This window comes from Capra hircus, chromosome 4 (genome assembly GCF_001704415.2).
Source record: "Capra hircus breed San Clemente chromosome 4, ASM170441v1, whole genome shotgun sequence".
In the NCBI taxonomy this organism is placed as follows: domain Eukaryota; kingdom Metazoa; phylum Chordata; class Mammalia; order Artiodactyla; family Bovidae; genus Capra; species Capra hircus.
In genome coordinates, this window is record NC_030811.1 from 58,404,499 (window position 1) to 58,427,564 (window position 23,066).

The window sequence follows — 23,066 nt, forward strand, 5'->3', positions numbered from 1 at the left end:
ACAGACTGTAAGCTTAATAATGTGATCGACTACTAAGTAAGCTTAATATTCCATTGAACTGTATGTGTAAATTATCTGTTTTGATTCTGTGCCTTGATTTAAGACTCCAAACTATATACTTACAAAGAACCACACTTTGAACCATAACATCAAAGTTCCTAAACCTGTACATTTAACTAAATTCTTAGCCTTGATATGAACTGCCTATCGATTATAAAAATGACATAGTCATAAAACAACTTTAAAGCTGTAAGTTTTGGTTTTAGAGCCCTAAATGTATAATCAGCTATGTAAATGTAAATTGTAAAATGTAAAGATTCATTGTTTGTATTAAAGAGTGCCTGTTAGATTTCTGTTCTTCAGCTGGTCATAGTCACATAAAGTAAAAATACTGTTTTCTTCCCTCCAGAATGCTCATTTGGGCAAAGCAGCAGCAATAAAGGTTTGCATGTGATTTGTTAAACAGGGTTCTCCAGGAAAAACATTACCAATGACTAGCACAAAAATGGACATGTTTTCTTTGGGTCATTACCTAACATAGTAATTGAATAATTTTTCAGTAAAAGTATATTAACCTGATGTTGAATTACATTTATCCACTAATTATGGAGAGGGGGGAAAAAGAGTTTGTTTTTCATACTTAAACATCTCTGAGCCTTTTATTAGCCAAAAAAAAAACAACCCACATTTACCAAAATGATGTTTACTGTGTGAAGTTATAACCACACTATAACAAATATCTACTAAAAGCTACGAATGTACTAAAATGCACACTTTTAAAATGAATTTTAGGGCAGTCGCTTCATCAGTAGGTTTATTCTGCTGCGTGTTAGCCAAATAGAAATGAGGGGTGTCATATGAAATGGGTCCAGATTTCTAACAAACATTCCAATTGAAATTTAAGAAAAACTTTGAAATGAATTATGAAGAAAGATAAAATTAAAGGCAGTGTTCTGAGTAGAAACTCTGCCTTTCTCAGAGACTAATCCATATTTTGTATAGTTAATCCTGGAGTGCCTGGGCTTGGAACGCTTTCTTACCAGAACTCACGGCTTTAAAAACAGACCTGCTGAAAATTCAAACAGCCAGGGCAGGAGACATTTTGCTTGGCTGAAAATCTGGAGACACAAACCTGGCTGGCAGTGGAGGGTCCGCTTTGCCAGCCACCAGCCAAGAGGACCGGTGGTAGGCATAGCGGTACCTCTTGTTGTCCACAGGGACGATGTCCATCAGGACTATGTACTTGGCCTCAGAATCCACACCGGAAAAGGACACACGGATGGTAGGAAACATCCTCCTGACACAGTGAGACAAAGAGAATCGCCAGAATTAGAGAGGAAGAGAGGTCCCTTCCCTCTCTACCCAGCCCCCAAACTCTTTGTTTCCTGTAAAGCCACAGAGATGTGAATACAGAGACTGACCTTCTCCCAAGCCTAGATAATCTTAAGTGTCATCTCTACAGGAGTCCTCATTAATACCCAAAGGTCTGCAATTAGGGAAAATCCTGTGCTATATCATCAAGCCCATTAGGCTCTGAACCGAAGTCTCCAGAGCAGAGAGAGTCCTGTAACCTTATGTTGCAGGGAGAAAACTCACCCCTGCCTTAGTAGAAAGCCAGAGCGGAGTTCTCAGGTTGGTTTTCTTTTCGGGAGACTCTGAGAGGGTGCATCCCAGAGACCTGAGAGCTGGAGCAGTCGAGTGCCAAGGGGCCACCGATCCCTAGAGCCTTAGCCCCAGTCCCAAGAGCTGCCTTCCTGCCTTCCCTGAATCAGCCCGGACTTCAGCATCTAGGGGCCCGGCACCGGAGCTCCTTCCTACCAGGAGTGTGGTCATTTCAAATTTCATTCTATCTCCCTGATTTTAATTTTTGTTTTTAATGGGAGCTTCTGCAAATAAAAGGAAGATAAAAAGGTGATAAAAAGGAAGCCACCTGCCTCCCTCACAACACGGAGCAGCCCGCCCTGTACTGCAGCAGGCACAAGTTCCCGCTTCCGTCCAGATGCAAACTCAGAACCTAAAAGACATAACTGGGCTGCAGGGAGGAAGAGAGCCCCCTTGCCCTTAGGGTGGGGGTAGGGCTTCCTATAGCCAGATCCCGTGAAAGCAAATGCCTGGACATCTGTCTCAATAGATCTTACCACAAGCAAGTCAGTGGAAGGAAACCCTCCATGAGCAAAGCTTCCTCTTCAAGCTCAGTACTAGCAGTTTCACCCAGTTCCTGGAGACTCCCTATGCCACACAGGGCACCGTTCCCTCCTCCCCACTCCTCAGCCGACAAGGCCCTCCTGCTACCTGCCAGACTTGGTGATGATCATCTCCGTGCCTAGCTCATGGAATTTGTCCCAGAGCTCCTTGGTCTCCAGGCTGCAGGCAATTTTGGCCATTTCCTCGCTGGGGATGACGGGGGTGGTGGGGATCAGTGGCTCAGTGCACAGAGAGGAGGAGGAGGGGCTGCTGCCGCCCGCACCACTGCCGCCAAACTCCCCAGGAGCATCTAGGCTGGTCAGCTCTCCCAGGGGCTGAGCGCAGGAAGACTTCTCAACAAATTGTTCTGCAGGCAAAAAGAATTGAGAATGACAGCTAATTCTGTCAATCAGAGATAGAAGGACAGCAGCACAACTAAAATACGTACCTAGATTTGACTTTGGAAAAGTTATGCTCAGGATCTCCAGGAGGGCAGTGCAAACCATTCACTATATAAACCAAGCCTGAGAGTCCTGTGGAGTGGCATGGCTCCTGCTTGCTTGCTTACTGAACCAAATCAGTGAGTTCCAGAACCAGTTCTTGTTACCATTACTTGAAACCCACTTTGGAGAAGAAAAAATGTGAGGAGTGGATAGTGGGGACGACAATGATCATAGAGAATTAAAAACAAATATTCCTGTTGTTATCCCTCCACATTCTCCTCAGTTTGTGGGCCCTGGTACCAGTTCTTCCTCTCTGACAAAGAGGAGACACTTTTTCCACGGAGATCAAAGCAGCGAAAATATCAGCTCCTTCCTCACTTTGAGAGAAACCTCCCTTCCCTCCTGAAGCCCTCTCCCCATAAGGGAAAATGAAAAGGGGGTGTGGTTTGCTATGGTGTTGGGGATGTGGTTTTTTTTTTTTTAAATTAGGTCACTTCACTTCTTTGCCCAGTTCTCAGTTTCCCAGACTTTCAGATGTTAGATTGGAACATTTTTATAATTTCCCTCCCCGTCTGAGATCTTATGAAAGACTAACATATTGCTTGTTAAATCACGGGAGTACGCTCTCCAATTTTTTGGACGTGGCTTGAAACAATTACTTGAGGGACAATGTGTGTATTTTCTCTCTCTCAAAAAATGTTGTGTGAGGAAAAGAACCCCAAACCCAGACCAGCAGAGTGTTAAAGTGGGAAGAACAGTTTTCCATCAACCATCAGGCTGGAATACCACTGCCTATGAACCAAACATTCTCCTCCACAGCTGATAAGGGCCTGGGAATACAGCAGTCACTTTGATGGAATACAGGAGGAGTTTTGTAATCGGCCCAATTATCTTGCGTCCCTTAAAAAAGAAACTACTTGAATCGACAATGTGAAACTGGACTCCAAAACAACTCTGTTCTAAGTGCCCTCAAGGAATTGAAACAAGTTCTAAGGACACACACACACACACACACACACACACATATATATAATGTTTTATTTCTCTTTGACTTGGGGCAGCAAGCAAGAGGTAGAGAATTTTAACCTTCTCTTACAATAATAATCCAACTCATGGAAAGATTTTTAAATAAGAATAATCAAATTAATTATCATATCCTTGTTTTCAAATTCAAAGAGAATCATGCAGTCACAAAATTATATTTTCTACTAAATTTTCAGAAACATATTCACATAACATCTTTATAGAGAATTAAGTAGACTTAAAATTTTTCTGACAATTGAAAAAGGCAAATTCCCTAAGCTCCAAACTAACCAGTGTGTCAGGGTTGGGAAATGGAAGAAGGAAATGATATAGAAATGTTCTAACAATATTTTATGTCAGTTATATCTCAATTTAAAAAAATTTTATGACTTAGTTGTGTGAGGTGGTTCTTTTGAATAGACCTAATGTGTTTAAATGAGCAATCATGAGACACCTCTGACTCCCACCCTACAGCTTCTTTAGCATCTCCTTAGTGTTGCATTCTCTCTGAACAGGTATTTCACGTGCTGGAGTCCTTGGCTTACAGTCAGTAATAGTGCTCTGTTGAACTGGCCCTAGAAAGGGACTAAGATGCCTTCAGGTTCTTTCAGAGCCTGTCTCAAAAGCCCCAGGGGAGGAAGGATGCTCGTTTTACTCTGGAATGAAGTGGGGGTGCTTTGAGCTGCCAATGGTTTTATAGTTTAGAATGCAGAGGAAGGTATTTTTTCCCCCCTCCGGAAAGTAGAGAAGGAAGCAATGTTGAAATGACAGTAGAGCTGAAGCTAACATGTTTCCCAGTCTACTGTACATCTGTCAGGAATTTTAACCTGAAATTCTCTTTTCCTGCTAGCTACCAAACACATTACTGTTTGGCAATTTATTTATAAATAAATAAATTTATTTATTTGGGGCATTTATTTATAAAGAATTTGGAGGCCTTCTAAATAGGAGTGGATAATGTTGGGAAGGGCCACAAAGTTAACTTTGAAATTGGTGGTGAATTTTTTTCTAAACAGTTGGAGTTTATCTGATTGGTTATTTCCATTTCTTTAGCAGGTTTAGATTTACACGGGAGGTTAGATGGGAAGAACCAGGGAAAGGGAGTAGAAACCCTGGAGGAGAGACTTTTTGACATGTTTTCTGCAGATCTTCCTGTTTCCTTTGCCTTGGTTCTAAGTTTCTGCAGGGATTCTAGCTCTCTCTTCTCTCTGCTGAGGCCGCTTATTTTCCTTCTATAACATTTCATCTTCCATATTATTATTATTGTGTTTCAAGGTGTGAGACGTTAAAATGTTGAGAAAGGCAGGGAGAAGGAAAAAAAATTGAAGTTAAAAAGGTAAAAAAAATTACCCTAAGTTTACTTGATGCTTTTCACTGTTTTAGGGCTACCAGATGATCAGGATGTGAACTAATTATTACCCAGGGACCCAGAAGGTGATGATGAGAACACTTCTTTCTCCCAGTTGTGAAGGGACTTGAAACACATCTCCAGCAGTTTCTTTCTCACACAATTCACTCGTGTCAAGGGGAGTATAGTCACTTTTCTCCCTTTTCTCTGAGCAGTGTCTTCTATAAATGGTAAAGGTTGTTAAATAAACAGTATAGCTAAAAGTTGAGGAATCTGGGAAATGATTACTGGTTAATGTTTTTGCCAACCGCCACTGAAAGTGACAGCAGCTATGAAATGTCTTACTGATATATCTGGAGCTTCTCTGAAGAAAATGGTTCATTCCGGTAGAACTGGCTTATTCTACAGCACCTGCAGGGGTCTTAAGGAGCTGAGTTCGTGTAATCTATTCAAGTCAGGGAAAAACAAAATTAAACTAGTTTCTTGTGAAGTGACAGTCTCCTTGGTTGCAAGTGCACAAGCAGGTGTTAGATGCATCATAAATTCTGTCGAGTCTTAAAAAGGGGCTTTTATCATTATTAATCCCTAAATCTTTATCCCAAAAATGTTACACACACACACACACACACACACCGGATGTTCGACTTGACAAAAGGATTCTAGACAAACAGGTAAGGAAAGCGACATATGAGGTATGAAACTGGTTGCATATAACAACACTGTGAAGTCCCCAAAGAATCTGGGTCTAAGAGGGGAAAAAAAAAAATTTCCCACCCGCAACGTATGGTCTATGACCCGCGGGTCAGAGCTGCCGCGCGAGCCGGAAAAGGTGGACACCCTCAAGAGCGTCGTGCAGCTAGGGGACAGAAGGGCAAACAAATGTGCAGCCCCCCCCCCCCGACTCCCCCGCCCTATGCCTGCCCATCCCGGACAGTCTAGCAGCCCGACTTACCCAGTGGTTTGATGGTGTTCTCCGTAGCTTCCTTCTCTTTGGAGCCGCCGCTCGACATCAGCGCGGCGATGGAGAAGGCGTTGGCCCTGGAAGAAAGCTGGGGCTTGGGCGATGCCGTGAACTCCATGGCCCCCAGTGTGCGGTCCTGGCCAGGGACCGGGCCTGCCGAACTGCTGTCCAGCTTCCCCAAAAGAGACAAAGACCGAAACACAGAGCAAAGTTTCCAAGTGCAGCCAGAGGGGAGCCAGGGACTCTAGATGAGTCAGCCCCAGTCTCCCAAGAGCTCCACACCGGTGTCTCCTTTCCCCCACCGCAAGTCTTCAGCCGCTGAAACTTCGAACTAGCCAGAGAGTACCAACTGCGGGCTCAACTGGGTGTGCAAGTACAGGGACGCTCCGCAGGGGCACAGGCTGCGCCGGAAGCTGGAGACTAGCATGAGCTGCGCAAAGCCCAGAGGTCCTGCAGCACCCGCTCCACGTCTTTCCTCCCTCCCCACTCTGGGGACAGTCGGAGCGGCTCAGAGTCGCTGAAAGGGGGCGGATGCCTGGGAGCCCGAACGTAGCCGTGCGAGCGCGGCGGGGCGCGGAGGACACTGCGCCCTGGAGCTCGAAGCCCTGCGCCTTAATTTGATGGCAGCGGCGATCCCGGCGGCAGGCAGCCAGTCAGCGCTGCCACACGTCACCGCTTCCTGATTCCGCCGCCGGGGGCGGGGCCGCGGGCCGGGTGGGGAGGGTGCGCCCGGGGCGCGGTGCCGGTGTGGCCTCACGCACAGACCGGTGGAACCTGGCATCCGTTAGGGGAATGGGGTGCCACCACCAGGCTAGTGCAGCGACCGCGGATGCAGCCCGTCAGGCCTCGCAGTTCCAGTGTGGGAGGGAGGTGCTCGCTGTCGGGAGGGGGCATTTTTGTCTCAAGACCTGGGAGCCTAGGAGTGGCCCACTGCAGGAATCTAGACCAGAGGAAGCCTCGGGGAGTTCTTGATTTCCTATTCTTTTTCTTACTGGTAATCAAAGTTCCAAAAGAAAGTTGGAGAGTGCTAGAAGTAGGACAGAAACTGGCGCCGCAGAGTCGGCGCAAATGGGATAGATCCCACTTGCCGGGCAGCGTAAAGAGCTGGATCCCAGAACCCGATGGGTTTCAGAATCTGACTGCTAGACAATGGGTCTGGAGAGAAGCAGCCTTGAGAACGATGCGCTAAGAGTGGGCTGTAAGCATTTGGCAAAGGATGCTCTCAGAACCACGGCTGCTTCTGCACACTGGTGCGCCTCTCATTCGGGGTTCCTATTCCCGAAAGGGACTCGATAATCGGGCCTTGACGGAGGGGAAGGTGAGGGGCGGTCGACGTGCTGGTGGCGCGGCACCCTGCGGGGACCATGCGACGCGCAGTGGGAGAGTGCAAGCTCTACAGCGCCCGGGCGCGGCGCACGCCGAGCCGTCAGTCTTCACGAGCTCGGACTTCCCATGGCCTTGTGGGGGTCGTCTTGTTGGCCTTGCTAAGCTTGAATAACTCAAATTCTCCAAATTCGCGGGGTAATCCGCTTCACTTGGAGCCGTGTAAACTCAGGCTGACACACACACTCAAGCTGTACATGTAAATATTTTCGCCCCTTTCCAGTTGGTCTGGCGATTAGGAGCCTCTTGGTAGGTCTTTAAAAAAAGAAAGAGAAGAAGGAAAACAGCCCCCCCCCCCATTTCTCACCCCCACATTTTCCTCTCTCCATGGCACAGACATTCTCCACCCCTTGAAATAAACTTATGAGGGAAAAAAGCTGAAACTCAAAAGTTGAAATCAGCCATGTAAGTAACATGGTGACAGGTGGGGGACTTGTGAGTTAAGCCTGTCTTGTCACCATATGTGAATAGTTTCTAACAACAAACTGCATAACAGTGACTAAGGAATAATTTTGAAATATCTCTGTGTACAGAAAGTGTATGTGTAAATTTGGGGGAAATTCGTAAAACTATAGATTTTTGTGCTGGAAACGATTTATACTGTCTAGCCCATGTCCATTTGCTTTTGACAGTGAGAAATCGAGTCTGGCTAGCAGGGTGATGCATCTCCCCTAAAATCGACCCAGCCGGCTAGAGGCACAGGACCTGCACTCCAGGCAGAGATCTTGATCATACCCCAGCCCTGCAGCTGTGCCTTGTTTCTTCACACGGGAGATCCATAGTAAAGTAACGCTGGTTGAGAATGCTTTCAGCTTAAACCTTAGTAAGAATAGAGGCAGCACCACTTCATGTGCCTGAAGATTCGTTTCTATTCTTGAGTATCTGGTCCTTTGCTGTTTTTGGACAACCCAGACCCTTGGATTAATAAATCTTCCCCCCAGCAGGCAAACACACTCCACCTCAATCAATGCAACTGTGACATTTCCCTTATTTAAACGTAAGGCACACAAGCTTGTTCCTGTCGTGTCTCAAATGCTTAGGGTTTAGCCCGGAAGGAAGATTTCTGTCAAGAGCGGTTGTCTTTTTTTTTTGCGAGGGGCGGGGGGTGGGTTGGGGTGGGGGGCGTGGAGGGGGTGTGTGGCATTGTTTGTTGGGATGGCGATGGCATAGTTAGTCTAGAATTTTACGCTGCAATTGGGCATCGAAAATCTTATTTGCTGGTTTTAGTTTTCAAAAACTTATTGTGAAATTATACCTCTATTTTTAAAAAATGCATTTCTACACAAAGAAAGCATCATATCTTTTCTTAATTATCTTAGTGGTTGAGGCTGGAATTTGAATAATTTCATGACAGGGACAGTTTTGGAAAACTTGGCAGACCAGGGGAAAAATGCTTTGCCCAGGGTCAGTTTCCACTTTTCCAATTGCCCACGCACTCTTAGTCCGCTTCTGGGTCTTTGGCGGGCAGCGAACTTGGACTGTTCATCCTAAAGACAAAATAGGAAGCTAAGCTAGCTAAGCTAGTGCGCGGAGGGAGACTACAAATAAGAGGAACTGAAAAGTCCACTTTAAACAAACTCGGGGCTCGAGAGGTGAGCCTTTTGGGGATCCCTAAAAAGCAATGCATCTTGTTGGTGTTGAAACCACAGCAATAAAATGTATACTGCAACATAATTATCTGGGGCGCACTGTCCCTGCTCTTAGATTTATTGCCTTTGCAAATCAATACTGTGCTGTAAAAGCCGGGAACCGGTACTTGGCAGGGAGGTGCCATCACAGAGTGATTAAAAGCCCACCCGAAGAGAAGATCGCCCGGTTCTGAGGTCCCTTCGTGTTAGCGCGGGTTAATAGGTAAAGCCACCAAGGGAGTTGGAACTAAGTAATCACATTAACACTTCCCAGAAGGTCCTTAGGCTGACGTCAGAGGGGATAGGGGTAGGGGTGAGTCTGGGGAGAGAGGGGTCCAGAAAGTCCACTGCACTTGGAGAAGACTTTGAATCTTGACTTTAACCCGCTTTAGCCCTCCCTGAGACTCGGTATAAGTTACCTCAATTTCTTAAAGCCTTAGTTTCATCATCTTAAATTAATTAATTTATTTCTACCTAGAATATCGCTGTGGATTAAACGAGATAAAGTGCATAAAGCGCCTGAACAGTTACTCCAGTATAAATGAAATATAAATACAGAAATTTATTGTCTTTAATTTTTGAACTGCAATTTTGCTATCTCAGAAATGTTTCTTTCGCGTGCTCACATGCAGGTATCTGTGCAGTTTTCGGAGTGTATGGATTGGGGTCTCATGGTGATAATGGACGATTATTTACAACTTGCTATACTTTGGAACTCAGGAATTAAAATTTGAGGTTATATGCCTGAAATTGGTTATACAGAGTTTGATTATATGGAGGACCGGAAGATGTCTCCTTATACACAGCGCCGCTTCAAATTTTCCTCTGTAACCTCCGAAACTCAAAAGTTGGTCGACTTCAGAACTGTGCAGGAAGAAACGGTTTCACGATTTCGGCCAATGGCTTCTCGCTTAAATGAATGTTGAAGCTAATGCAGAGCCCTCCGCTGACAGCCGGAGCTGCAGGACCCGGTGCCCGACCGAGAGCTCCGCCGGGTACCCGAGGGCGAGAAAGAAGACCGGTTTCTCAACACCCGGGCAGCTCTACTCTCGAGATCCTGTCCCCATCCTGTCCTCCGCTCTTTTTGGTAAACGCCTTAAAAGCAAAAGAAATGGGCTTCGGTGCCTTTGGATTCCTAAATTCGGTTTACCGAACAGGAAACCCACCCGAAGTAGTGTGGGGAGCGCGGCCGCAACTTCCCTTGAAAGCAGCTGCTACACGTCCCGGGGGCGCGCCTCGAGTAGCGCGCATCGTCGTCGTACAGCGTAGGGAGCGCGCAATGCGGCCTCGGATTTCATTGTGCGAGGAATGGAGTGGCCCAAACATTTCCTCAGAGGAACCGCGGAGTTCCTCTGGAGTTACATGAGCACATCCTGATGGAGTTAAGTTTTCTTTAATCCAAGTGTCTGCGAGAAGCTCCCGCGTCCAGCTTTGGCTGCAAGAACGGGCCGGTCCGCCGGAGCTCCGGTCCACCCCGGAGGCCCCAGGACCGGGCGAAGCAAGGCACCCCACCCAATTCCGTTTCTAAGGCGAGGCCAGAGTGTGTCATCTGACGGTCCCTGTTTGGGGATGGGTGTATATGGGTGGGTGGGTGTTCGCACGCGCGCTCACATGCGGCCGGGACTTCACTCTGGCGCCCGGCTGTGGAACCGAGGAAAGAGGTGTCGTATGGGCCAAAGGCAGGTCGCACGCATCTCCAGGGCCTACGCCCTCAGACAGTGAAGGGAAAAATTCTTCGAAGGCCCGAGCCCCGCGCAATCCTAAGGCTCAATGAGACCTTCGACTGTGGGCGCGCGCCACCACCAGGCTACTGGAACTTGCACTCCAGGGGCCTTCTCAGGTTCCCATAGCGTTGAGCCACCGAGCCTAAACGCGGAGATCAGGTGCGGAGTCCCAGAGCCTCCTCACAGACTGTTCCCTCAGGGCTGCGACCCTCCAGCTCCTTCCCTTGACCACTCGCATGCTTGTACATCCCCCAGGAGCTCGAGGCTGCAGGACCTAAGCGCCGCAGGCCTCCTTATGACCAGAGAAGAACTTGTGCGCTAGAATTGGGTACACAACTCGCAGCGTGATCCCAAGAACAGCAAAGAAAGATCTCTTCTGATCCTATGAGCTAGGAATCCAGCTCTGTTCTCTTTCACCCCTTCTCCACCCTCCCTCCTCTTCCTCCACACGTGCTCCCGCCCGCCTTTCCAATCCTCCTTTTGGGACATTCTCACCTTCTGTCTCTCAAGGCCTGGCTGCTGACCAATCATGTGTTTAACACTTAGATATTTCGTACATCATGAATTTTTGCATGAATTTTGATTCTTTAAATTACTGCATTAAAATATTATTTTTTGTTAGCCTTAAATTTTAGGCTTCATCATAATCTCAGCCGGCTTAGGGAAGTTAAGAATTTGATCGAAATTATACTGATAATAAGCAGTAGAGCGGAGGTTCCCATGCAAATCTCTAGTTTCGAAAGCATCCCCTCCCCCGTCGCTATTATCACGCACATGGGACTGACTCAATGGGAACTCCTGCTAGGAGGAGGAAAGCGGGTAGAGGATGGTCCCCTGCTTCAGGATGAAGGTCTTGGCCAGGTGACCTGGTCCGGCCGTGTGGAGGCACGAGGCTTGCGTGGATAGGGAAGGCAGTAGCCAGACAGGAAGACTGAGCGTGCTTCCTGAGCTGTGGTTTCTTAGATGTTTAAAAACAAACTCGAAAGTAAATGAGGCAACTTCCATAGAAGAGCAACCACAGCTCTCTTGCGAGCACCTCTCCTCCCGCAAAGCAGCGTCAGTTTTGCAGATATCAGATATATCACCTAATGAAACTTACAGCAGTTACTGCATTTTGGAAGGTGAGCCAGCCTTCCAGCAACTAAGTGATTGCTGGAGGAGATTCTGCCTTTGCTTTTCAGGAGCTGGAACCTGCCGTTTGGTGACATACTTGTCCAGGTCCTTATCAAGAGGTTTGGGAGCTCAAAGCAGGGAAGACCCGGACAGGAAGTAGTCGTGCAGGGTCTCTGCAGCCTGCTCCCATTGCAAGTCTACCCAGAAGCAATTTGACTGAAGCTCATCTTAGTCTCTTCCCTGTGGAGGGCAAAATATACTCAGTAACGACTTGGGTGCCTGTTCTCAAATGTCAGCATGTTCTAGACGACTTGAAGCATGTATTAATGTAAGGGAACAAAGATGTATGTATCTCACAAAAGATAAAGAGTGCAGAGTATTTGTTCATTTATCTGATATTACCTGGTACTTACCCTGGGCTGGGTACTGTGCTTAGTTGGATGAATAAACCACTGATCAGAACCCTAATATTTCTGCCTCATGCAACTCACAGTGTGGTGGGAGGCAACAATAATAAGCACATAAAACCACACATAACACACACACACAATAGAGCTTGTGATAAAGACTTGAGGAAACAAAAGCAGTGATCATTGCTGATTAAACCTATTTTTGGTTATGGACATTCCTTCCTTCTGGACAAGGCACTGGCTTATGGGGGGGGTGGGGATGGTGTTGGATAATTTGCATATAATTCTTGACTATCAAGGATTCAAAATCTAGCTGGAGATTATAAAAGAGCATCACTGTGAAAAGTATACATTACAGTCTTCTCAACATTGAACTGAAAGATGTAGGGGCATAAAGGCAGACTAAACAACTTTAATTAAAAAAGCTTGCAGAAGAAGGTATAGGGCCTGGCATTAGAAACATCAGTTGGGAGAAAATGCCTCCATTTCCATCTGTAAAAACAAACTACAGTAAGTGTGTTGTGAAGATTAATGTCTTCGTGAGGGTAAAGGACTTCACAGATATTAGTATTAGCCAACTCCTGAACTTGGGCGAGGCCCCTTTTCAGTTACATATCTACACATTTGTAGTGGATACAGATTAGATCTGATGGAGAACTGTGTTCAAGAGCCCCCGTTTCCACATTGGAATTGCAAGGAATGTAAGAAACAGCTTTTTCTCTGGGGTCTGTGAAAGTGTCTGGGTCTCATTCAGTTTCTGTGGTGTAAGAGAAACCCATAGGTTGCCACTAGGAAGGGGCCAGGTCCCTAGGGATGCTCAGACATTTGGCCTCACTGTCGTGAATGCCCTCCTTGGAAAGGCTTGAAGGTCCACAGTTGGCCTCTGGACTGCATTTCCTTCCATTAACTCACTGATTGGAAGACGTTCTATGTGCATTTCAAGCCTGGATGCTAGTTTTTCAATGCATTACAAAGAGCTATTGCCTACTAATATGTGTTAGTCTCTGCAGTAGGCTTTCCAAGAAATAGGTAATGTTGATAATAATATCAGTCGCGTAGCATTATCATGTGCATTTTAAAGCTGCAGAAAATGAGGCTCCGAACGCTGAAAGCGAAGTAACTCACTTGATCTGGGCGCACGAATAGGTAGTTTCACGGGGAAAAGCAGTTGATCTTGGACTGTGTGAGCCGAGTTTTTCGGCTCCACAATCTTAACCTCTAACCCACATCGAATGCTATCGCTAACCTGGCTAGTTTCCAGTTCTGGAAACAGAGGCAGTTCGGAGGAAAGGGCTGAATTTTCTCAATCTGTTTGTAAATAGTAGCTCCAGAAACGCGTAAACATCTGCCTGTCTTTGTTGTTGGTCCACCTGCTCGAGAACGTTGATCCTCCAAATGTGGGCAGATATAACTCGCTTGCCCATGGTCCACTCTCCCTACGCGCAAAGAAGAAGGAGGGCCAAGTAAAGGTCTTTCGTTGTCGCACGTAGACCGCGAGTCCAGGCGCGTTGTCACAATTTTCTTCTTTTCTGGGGTTAATTACCGATTAATCTACAGGTTTCGAGGAGGCGGCGAGGGGAATGGAGGCGGGGCGGCCTTGGAGATCATGCACAACTTGACTGGCCTCTGGGTACCCCGCAAGTATGGGAGGAAGACCTGCAAGCGTTGGAGATTCGAAGCAGCTTTGTCCTCGGCTAGTCAAATGACCCTGGGCTATCTGGACTGCTCTAAGCCTTAGTTTCCCTAGCGCGCAGCGAGAGGCTCGCGCAGTGCCGGGCTGAGCCGCGGCCCCAGTAATGCAGATGCGATGGCAGTAAGCCGACACTCCGCAACAGAGAGGCGCAGACTCACCGAGCCCTCGGGCTTGCAAGGCTCACTGTCGCCTCGCGGATCCGCTGGTTCTCTCCCTCCAACCCACCCTCTCCTTTGCGGCTGTCATAGGGTCAGACCTCCACGTTGAAGAGACCACGACAGACCAGAGTGAAGGGGACAACCGCACTGTACGCCCGACTCCACCAAGTTTCATCACTTGGTGACGCTAGAGGTGGATTCACATTCCTAAAGATGCTTCCTAAAACGACGCCATAGGGGGTCCCTGCGAACGACCGAACGGTGGAGAAGCAGACGCTAACCGGCTTCTCTGCTAGCGGTCTTCGGGCCACCCTCCCGCACACGCGGCTCCCACCCAGGACCCGAGGCCCAAGAGAGTACCCTCAGCTCCAACCGCCACAGTCCCTGCGGCCGGGACGCAGACATTAAAGTTAGAGCCCCCGCCGCTGCCAGTCCCTGCCTAGTCGGCGCGGTGACGGTGGCGCTGGCGGCGGCGGGGGCCTTCCCTTGGCTGCCCCGCTATTTAATCAGGGCTATTATCAGACTGGGCTTGCAGGATGGCGCCGGCCGAGCTTTACCCCCATTAGCGTAGGGCAGGGTGGGGGCTGGGTCCCCAGACCGCCGTCTGTCCCAAAGCAGCTGCAGCGCTTCTGGGGCGCTTTGAGAAAGGCCGAGCCGCGGGGTCTGGTGGCGGCTAGCGCTGTCTCAAACCAGTTCTCCTCAAGCTGACAGTTTATCAGACTTTTATTTCCTACCTCCCAACTCGACCTTTACTAGCTCTTTGGCGTTGGAGCAAACCACTAAACTTTTTTGAGACTCAGTTTTTCATCTGTAAAGTGGATCTGCTTAGATACTTAACTCAAGGTCCTCTTGAAGATAAACTCAGATGATGCATCTAAGATAAACTAAGAAGGTTCAGACCACAAATGGTGTTAATACTATTATATGTGTTTTATAGAATTATATGTGTTTTTTTTTTTAAAAGCATTCCCCACACCCCCCTGCCCGTTTAATTAAAAAAAAAAAAAGTGTAGAGGGACCAAAGAAGTCCAAAGATTACTTAAGGACTTGCTGGATTTTATTCATGACTTGCTGGGATCTAATTTCTCCTCTGCCACTTGCTCTCTGTGTGACTTTGGGGACATCACGTCTCTTGGTGCCTCTTTACCTTAGCTGTAAAAGGGATGGAATACTACCACCTTAGTTATTAGACTGTTGGGCACATTAAATAAGATGATGCACAAGGGTTCCCTGATGGCACGGATGGTAAAGAATCCACCTGCAATGCAGGAGACCCGGATTTGATCCCTGGGTGGGAAAGATCCTCTGGAGATGGGAATGGCTGCTCACTCTGGTATTCTCACCTGGGGAATCCTATGGGCAGAGGAGCCTGGCTGGCTACAGTCCCTGGGGTCGCAAAAGGTTGGACAGGACTGACTAACACATGCATGTGCAGAATGCTGAGCACAGAGTAGGGTCTCCTTAAGGGTTATTAGTTGTTACAAAGTGTTTTTACAAACCACATTCTTTAGGTTTGTTTTTAATCTTCCTACAAGGAAGCAACTGTCTCCTGATGTTAAGGAATATTCATGTTGGGGTTGGGGGTGTCAGGTTTAGGGCTGAATGTCAGGTCTGGAAATGCCAGGAAAGAGAATCATACAACTGTGTCTTCTAGCCTCTTTGCATTCCCTTCACAATACCCTATTGACATGGTCCATTTAAAGGTAAAAGTCCCAATAGCACAATCAGTCACTGTTATTTTCAGATGGCTGCTAAAAAATTAGTACTCTCAGCAACCCCAGTATTCTCAGCAGTAGTTTCTAATCAGTAAAACACAATTAACACAGCAAGACTAATTATTAAAGTGACCTTCTAAGTAGTGAATGTTTGTGAATATTCTTAAGTGGGATGTGCTGGGCACATAGCCCAATACTTAAGGACTGTGTTCAGCTTCAGTCAGCACTGGTCTCACCTCATCGGTCTCCCCCAAATCCTAGAGGTGCTTTTGAACTGACTTTCTTCATCTGACATGAAGTAAACAGCCCATATAATAGTTATTTCAAGTGCTTATACGTGCTTGGCAATATCCTAAGCACTTTACCTGTATTATCTCATTTTCCCCACTTTACAGATGAGGAGATGGTAGAATTTCATGGACAAAGGCACAGAGAAGTTATTTAACTTACTATAAATCACACAGCTAATGTTGGTGGAGTATAGGTTTAAATTCTTATATTCCTTTCTCTTGTGCCCCCATCTCCCAGCACTTATAGCCCCTTCTCTTTTGCAACTCCAAAAATAGTTTAAAACCAATGTATCTGGAAGAAATCAAGCAAACAAAATACCTCAGAAAGTTCTGTGCTTCTAAGAAGGCACCTAGGGATAGAAGATTCCATTCGTGGCAGGATTCTGAAGGCCTTTACTAGTCAGGATGACTTCTTGTCAGTCACTTGTACTTTGTGCCACAGTACATTCTTCCGGAAGATGATTGAATGCTTCTTATATAACTGCTAGTTATAGTGTATAAGTAACATTTGTATGTGTGTGAAAGTTGCTTAGTTGTGTCCACTCTTTGTGACCGCATGGACTGTAGCTTGCCAGGCTCCTTTGTCCATGGAATTCTCCAGGCCAGAATACTGGAGTAGGTAACTGTTCCCTTCTCCAGGGGATCTTCCCAACCCAGGGACTGAACCCAGGTCTCCCGAATTGCAAGGTGGATTCTTTACTGTCTGAGCCACCAGGAAAGCCCTAACTAACATTTACCTAGACAATGTATCAAAGTCTGTGGTAAGTGCTTTTATATACATCATTTCATTGTAAAATACATTTCATAGATTTTATTTGATAGGAAATATTTTTTACATCACAGGGCTTTTGTGATGACCCAATGGATAACATAATTAGGAAGTATTTAAAAAAATACGACATTATTATAAACGGCTATTCTTGAAAAATTCTGAAAAAAAAACTTTTTGGGGACAGTGATCTTTCACTGTGTGGCTCAAAGTCTACCTGAATCCAAAGCACCTAAGAATTTTGTGTATTTCTTTCTTCTACTCAGAGTGACTAGACTCAGGTCCCCTGGTGCCTAACAGAGCACCCCAAGAGACTCTTGAATTCCAATCTTTTTCATGGCATTACCATCCTCCTATTGACCACATTTAGCTTTGTACTTGACCAGAGCCAATGAGAAACAAGAAATTCCCAGCACTTCTGAGAAGCCATCTGTGATTAATCAAGATGTCCCACACTGAAACTTACAACTTTCATAATTTCCCACCACACCTTTAACAGGAAAGGGTGGCTTCTTATTCTGACACGTCTGTTGTTTCCGTTAAGGGTAAATACTAGAAAAAGCATGACTGACTCTGCACAAATTGAAAAAAAAAGAACCACCAGCAATTACCCCCAATTCCAGCCCACCCCACCGCATACAAACACGTTACTTAGAGGGTTGTGAGGTCCTTAGCTTGGATTACTATATAGCAGAGACCAGGACATTGTGGAATGTTTGAAAAGGCCAACAGGGTCAATAAAATTCAGCCTCTCCCATCTTGTGGATGAGGAAATGGAAAATTGAAGCCTAGATCATAAAGTGACACACCCAGAGTCACTTATGCTGCTGGTCATATCCTTGAACCTGGTTGCTTGACTTCAAATTAATGTTGATTCTCTGGCAGGGACTCTGCTTAGGGGTGAGAAAGCCTTCTCATTAGCTATCATTGCTCCTAATTTATGTAGCTACACTCTTTCAGTCAAGGCTCACACATATTAGGTTTTGGTGATGCTCATGAAGTCCAAAGGACCCAATCTGAATTCTGCAGCAAGGCTTCATCTGGGCATGAGCACAGAAGAAAACTCAGAGTCCTGCCCTTGGCATCAGGGTTTCACTTCTAGAGCAGTTCCTTGTCATCTGGATTGTATTGTACAGCAGTCATCTTTGGATTTAAGGTTGCCAGGCCTACAGGATTGATTTGCTCATTTTGCTGGGGGTGGTGGGAGGGTAGGAGTAGAAGAGAGGGATTTACATATGACCAGATAAAATGCAAGTATATGAAACACAATTTTAAGGAAGGGGGAGGGGTTGGGATAATGTGTACACTGGTTAGGATTCCATGTTGTTCAGTTCAGTCTCTCAGTCTTGTCCAACTCCTTGCGACCCCATGGACTGCTAGTGGCAGATTTTTTTAACTTAGTTTAACAATAAAAGGAATTTGTCAGCCTATCTATTTAAATAGGTAAAGTGTGATTCAAGGCACAAGGAAATTTTTTTCTCGTTTCTGCTTCTTGGTGTTGGTGGTAATTTTTCTTAGGCTTTTTTTTTTGTTTTGAGATCACAAGATAGCTGTCTGCTGGTCTCGTGGCTATGTTCTTCCTTCTCGGTACCTACCTATTAGGAAATAGTCATCAAAGGAGTCCAGAAAATGGCATTTATATCTCATTGGCCCTGGTTTAAGATAATGTGCCTTGAACCCCTCAAACCATGATCCAAAGGATTGGGGTTCACTGATTGGCTTGTTTGGGAGTTTGTAACCCCTGAAGTTTCAGGGTAATGGAAGTCCTCCCAAACCATGTGACTGAGACCAAAAAAGAGGTGACTTCATTAATGAGAAATGAGGTTACTGTTGGCCAACATGAACTTGGGAAACCTTGCTAAAGAAAGGTTTTTTGTGGGGTTTTTTTTTTTTTGCTTTTCAGGAAACTTGGGTATGGTTTCCCAAAGGAAGCTTATGAGAACCCAGGTTGCTTCAGATGTTACCTAGTTTTGTACATCTTTCCAACAACAAAAATAAAATTTATCATTTTCAAATGGTTTAAAAAAATTGAAAGAATAATAGTATTTTGTGACATATGAAAATTATACAAAACTCAGATTTCAATGTCCACAAACAACCCGTTTGCAAGGGTTAGCAAACATTTTCTGTAAAGGGCCATATGATAAATATTTAGGCTTGTAGGCCATATGGTGTCTGTTACAATATTTCAACTCTGCCATTGTAAAATAATAGCAGCCATAGGCAATATGTAAACAAACAAATGTGGCTGTGTTCTGATAAAAATTATATTTATGGACACTGAAATTTGAAGTCATAAAATTGTCACTTGTCACAAAATATTTTTCTTATATTGATATTTTTCAACCATGTTAAAATGTAAAGATCTTTCTTGGCTGTGCTGCGCTATTGTTTCAGTTGTATCCAACTTCTTGTGACCCTATGGACTGTAGTAGCCTGCCAGGCTCCTCTGTCCATGGGATTCTCCAGGCAAGAATACTGGAGTGGGCTGCCATGCCCTCTTCTAGGGGATCTTCCCTCCCTAGGGATTGAATCCCCCTCTCTTAACATCTCCAGCATTAGCAGGCAGGTTCTTTACCACTAGTGCCACCTGGGAAAGTGGTATTCTTGGCTATTCAACCACCAAACAGGTGGTTGATCAGATTTGGCCCATGGGCCATACTTCGCAGGCCCATTTTACTGGCTGCCTTAGGCCAACGGCAGAGCTCAGTAGCTGTGACAGAGACCACATGGCCTGGGAAGCTTAAAATATTTACCAGTTGTATTAAAAAACTTTGCTGCTGCTTACTCTAGAGTAATAGTTTTCATGCTTCAATTTGCATACAGAACACTTGGGGATCTTGTTAAAATACAGATTCTGATTCTGCAAGTTTGGGTCAGTCTACATTTCAGCAAGTTCTGAGGTGGCCCACATTTGGAGGATTTTTTCAATCCTTCTTGAAGCCTCCTATAACAGAAAGCTGAGAGCAACTCCTCTCTCACTCCACACCCACTTGTTGAATTAAAATCATTTTTTCAGAAGGCTAGGGATCTGCATATTACATAAACAGATTCTAACTCTGTGGTTCTTTTTGAGAAGGATTAATGTAGATGCTTTAATGAAAATTCAGTAACAAATCCACCAAGGACAGGATTAGCCTAACAATTGACTTCAGAGCTGGTGAGATTTTGGTGACATTTGTTCAGCCAAGGATTAATACTATATTTTAAAATTTTTATTTATTATAGCACACAGATTATTTATTTGTTGGTTAGTCTCCAAGGAATGGACGATGCTTATACTATCTTGATTTCCTGTAGAGACAGTGATTTAGGTAAATGATTGCTGGTTGACTGGCACATGCTCCACATTTTCCCCGTTTTAGTTACACGTTTATGATCTGCCATATCTGCTAATGTACGTGCACGTGCACGCTCAGTCATGTCCAGCTCTTTGCGACCCCATGGACTGTAGCCTGCCAGGGTCCTCTGTCCATGGGATTCTCCAGGCAAGAATACTGGAGCAGGTTGCCATTTCCTTTTCCAGGGGGTCTTACTGACCCAGGGATTGAATGCACTTCTCTTGCATCTCCTGAATTGGCAGGCAGATTCTTTACCACTGTACCACCTGGGAATCCCCAATTAATGTACAGATAGGTTTAAAGAGTAAGGCTTGGGTTTTTATCTGTTCTTTATGTAGTAGCAAGGTAAATTTTCAGTAAAACCCCATTGAATCCTTTTTGTTAACTTTTTCCTTCTTTCTTCCCTCCATTCTTTCCTTTTCTTGATGGCCATCGTCTTCATTTTTTAATTTCCAGCGTTAGTAAACTTCTCAAGCATTAACAATCGAAAAACATGCAGCTTTTATATTAGAGCTAAGAAAAAAGGGGGGAAATGGAGAATCTTGGCCAGACATGGGATTTGGGGCTTTCAGAATGTGAGGACAACTTAGGAGCAGCCAACCTGAGAGCCCTGAAGGATGGAGACTGAGCAGCTCTGGAAGTAGAACACTCTCACCCCTAATTGAGTGGGGAATCTGTGTTGTGATGTGTGATGTGTCAGACGCTGTTCAAACAGCATTCATGACACTGTGGTCACATGAGTGGAAAAGCACTGTTCGTTTTCTTCCTTTTATACTTGCTAATGACCCAAAGTCAGCTTCCTAATTCAATCTGTGCACTTGGTCATATAAGCCAGGCCTGTCAGTACTGTCTGCTTCTTGTGGGAGCTTGATAGGAGATGGGGGGATGGAGAGGAGGGTGGAAGTAAATGTTCCATTTAAAGCCTGCGGGGAAGTGTTGGGCAGGTTGCAGAACTATTAATCCATTATTGAGTTTTATTTGCTTCATATTGGATCCCGATGGGTATTTTATTTTTATTTAAATTAGTGGAATTTCTTAGGAAAAGAAAAAACTGAGTTAATAATGATAATTTTTAGAAAGCCTATCTTGAAAGTTGTTAAATGGTTAGACTTCTTTAACTAAGTCATGTTGATAGAGAAAAGCAACCTTCTCCTACTAAAAATAAAAACAAATGAACTTATCAGAATTGGGTAGAGAGAGCTTTCTATTCCTGACTTGATTCTACCATAATGCAGAATGATTAACCTTCTAGCTTAAAAGGCTGCAGAGTAAAAGAAACCTGAAAATGAAAATCCCCTTAGACCTCTTAGAATAAATTATGTGGATTTGCTAAGTACACAGACTGGCCCTCTTAAAAGGGAGATAACCACTTTAACTATTGCTTTGGAAAGAGAATCCATAAGACCAATTACGAGTCTTATTTTACATTAGTGATCTTACACCAGTAAAAATAACCACCTTGGGTCCTTCACAAGGTGTTGTTTTAAAACAAAAACCAAATGAATTTGGAATCTGTTTACATTTCAAAGATAAAACAGCAAAGTATAGTAAAGAGCCTGCCAGACCAGGAGTCAGAAACCTGTGTTCTCTCCACTCCTTCTGAGTAACCCCAGCATGCTGTGAACCTCAGTTTTTCATCTATGAAAGGCAGAGAAAAACATCTGCCCTGCATTCTTCATGGTATTTTTTTTTTCTATTAGTTGATTGTGATACTTTTGTGAGGCACATTTGAAATTAGAAGAATATGAAATTTCCCTTTGAAAATTATGAATTTTAGCAAACGATATTTTGGAAGGTTGGGATAGATTTATTGAGATGTAAAAGCATTTACCTGACTAAGATAAAATTATATTCCATTTTCCTCTTTCCTCTCCTAACCTCAGCTTTCCTAAAGTAAAAATTATATATAAGATATTAGGAAGGGAAGGAAAAAAAAAACTTTAAAAAGTTTTTAAAAAACTTTTAAAAAACTGGTCTTTAAAAAACTTTTTTTTTTTCTTTTTTGGCTACGTTGCATGGCTTGCAGGATCTTACTTCCCTGATGCACTCTCTTGGCAGTGAAAGTGTGGAGTCCTAACCACTGGACCGCCAGGGAATTCCCTTGGCTTTTCTTTATGCTGATCACATGGCAGCCTCCATTATGGCCCCCCAAGAATCCACCTTTTGGCATCACATCCTCTAGTGGCCCACTCCTATATTGTTCCAAGATTAGTCTGTGTGAGTGACGGTGCATCACTTCCAAGATGAGGTCATAGAATGCTAAAGGTTTCCTGTCCCTGTTTCTCTTTCTGTCTCTCTGAGCTGTCTCTCTGTGCGGAAAAAGCTGCCATGTTATGAGCAGCCCGATACAGGGTCCCATGTGCCTAGGAACTGAAGTCTCCTGCCAACAACCAAGGTTTGAAGCAGATCCTCCAACCCACATCAAGTTTCTTGATGATTCAGTCTTGCCCAGCAGCTTGACTGCAGCCCCATGAGACATCTCGACTTAGAATCACCCAGACAATCTGCTCCCATATCCCCTGCCCTTGGACAGAGTCTGAAATAATAAACATTTGTTATTTTAAGATGTTAAGTTTGGGGGTAATTTGTTAGGCAGCAATAAATAACTGATACAGGTTTTAACAGGAAGAGAAAATGTCAGAGATGCATCTGATGAATTCTTTTAACTAGAGAATTTAACCAAGAAAGACTGTTGGGTACACATTTCCTTACTCATCAGTTTAGCTCTGATAAGGATTTGAGAGGTAAAATGTCAAGATATAGTAATTTAATCAAATAAAGTGTGTTTTGACGTTGATGCTGCCCTTGACAAATCATAGCAGACACTTGAGACAATTGTGCAGCATGGGGAGAAGGGGAATTTACTGAGACCAAGGTGGCTTA

General features: G+C 44.9%; 1 protein-coding gene across 1 annotated transcript in view; it reads right to left on the reverse strand.

Annotated features, from left to right (window-relative positions):
- TBX20 (T-box 20) overlaps positions 1 to 6,532 on the reverse strand; it is a 47,591-nt gene extending 41,059 nt beyond the window's left edge. The window contains exons 1-3 of the mRNA XM_018047138.1: positions 5,951 to 6,532; positions 2,293 to 2,551; positions 1,133 to 1,297 (exon numbers count right to left, since the gene is read on the reverse strand). Coding sequence (XP_017902627.1) covers positions 1,133 to 1,297; positions 2,293 to 2,551; positions 5,951 to 6,077 — 551 coding nt within the window. The 5' untranslated portion in view covers positions 6,078 to 6,532. The remainder of the gene's footprint in view (positions 1 to 1,132; positions 1,298 to 2,292; positions 2,552 to 5,950) is intronic.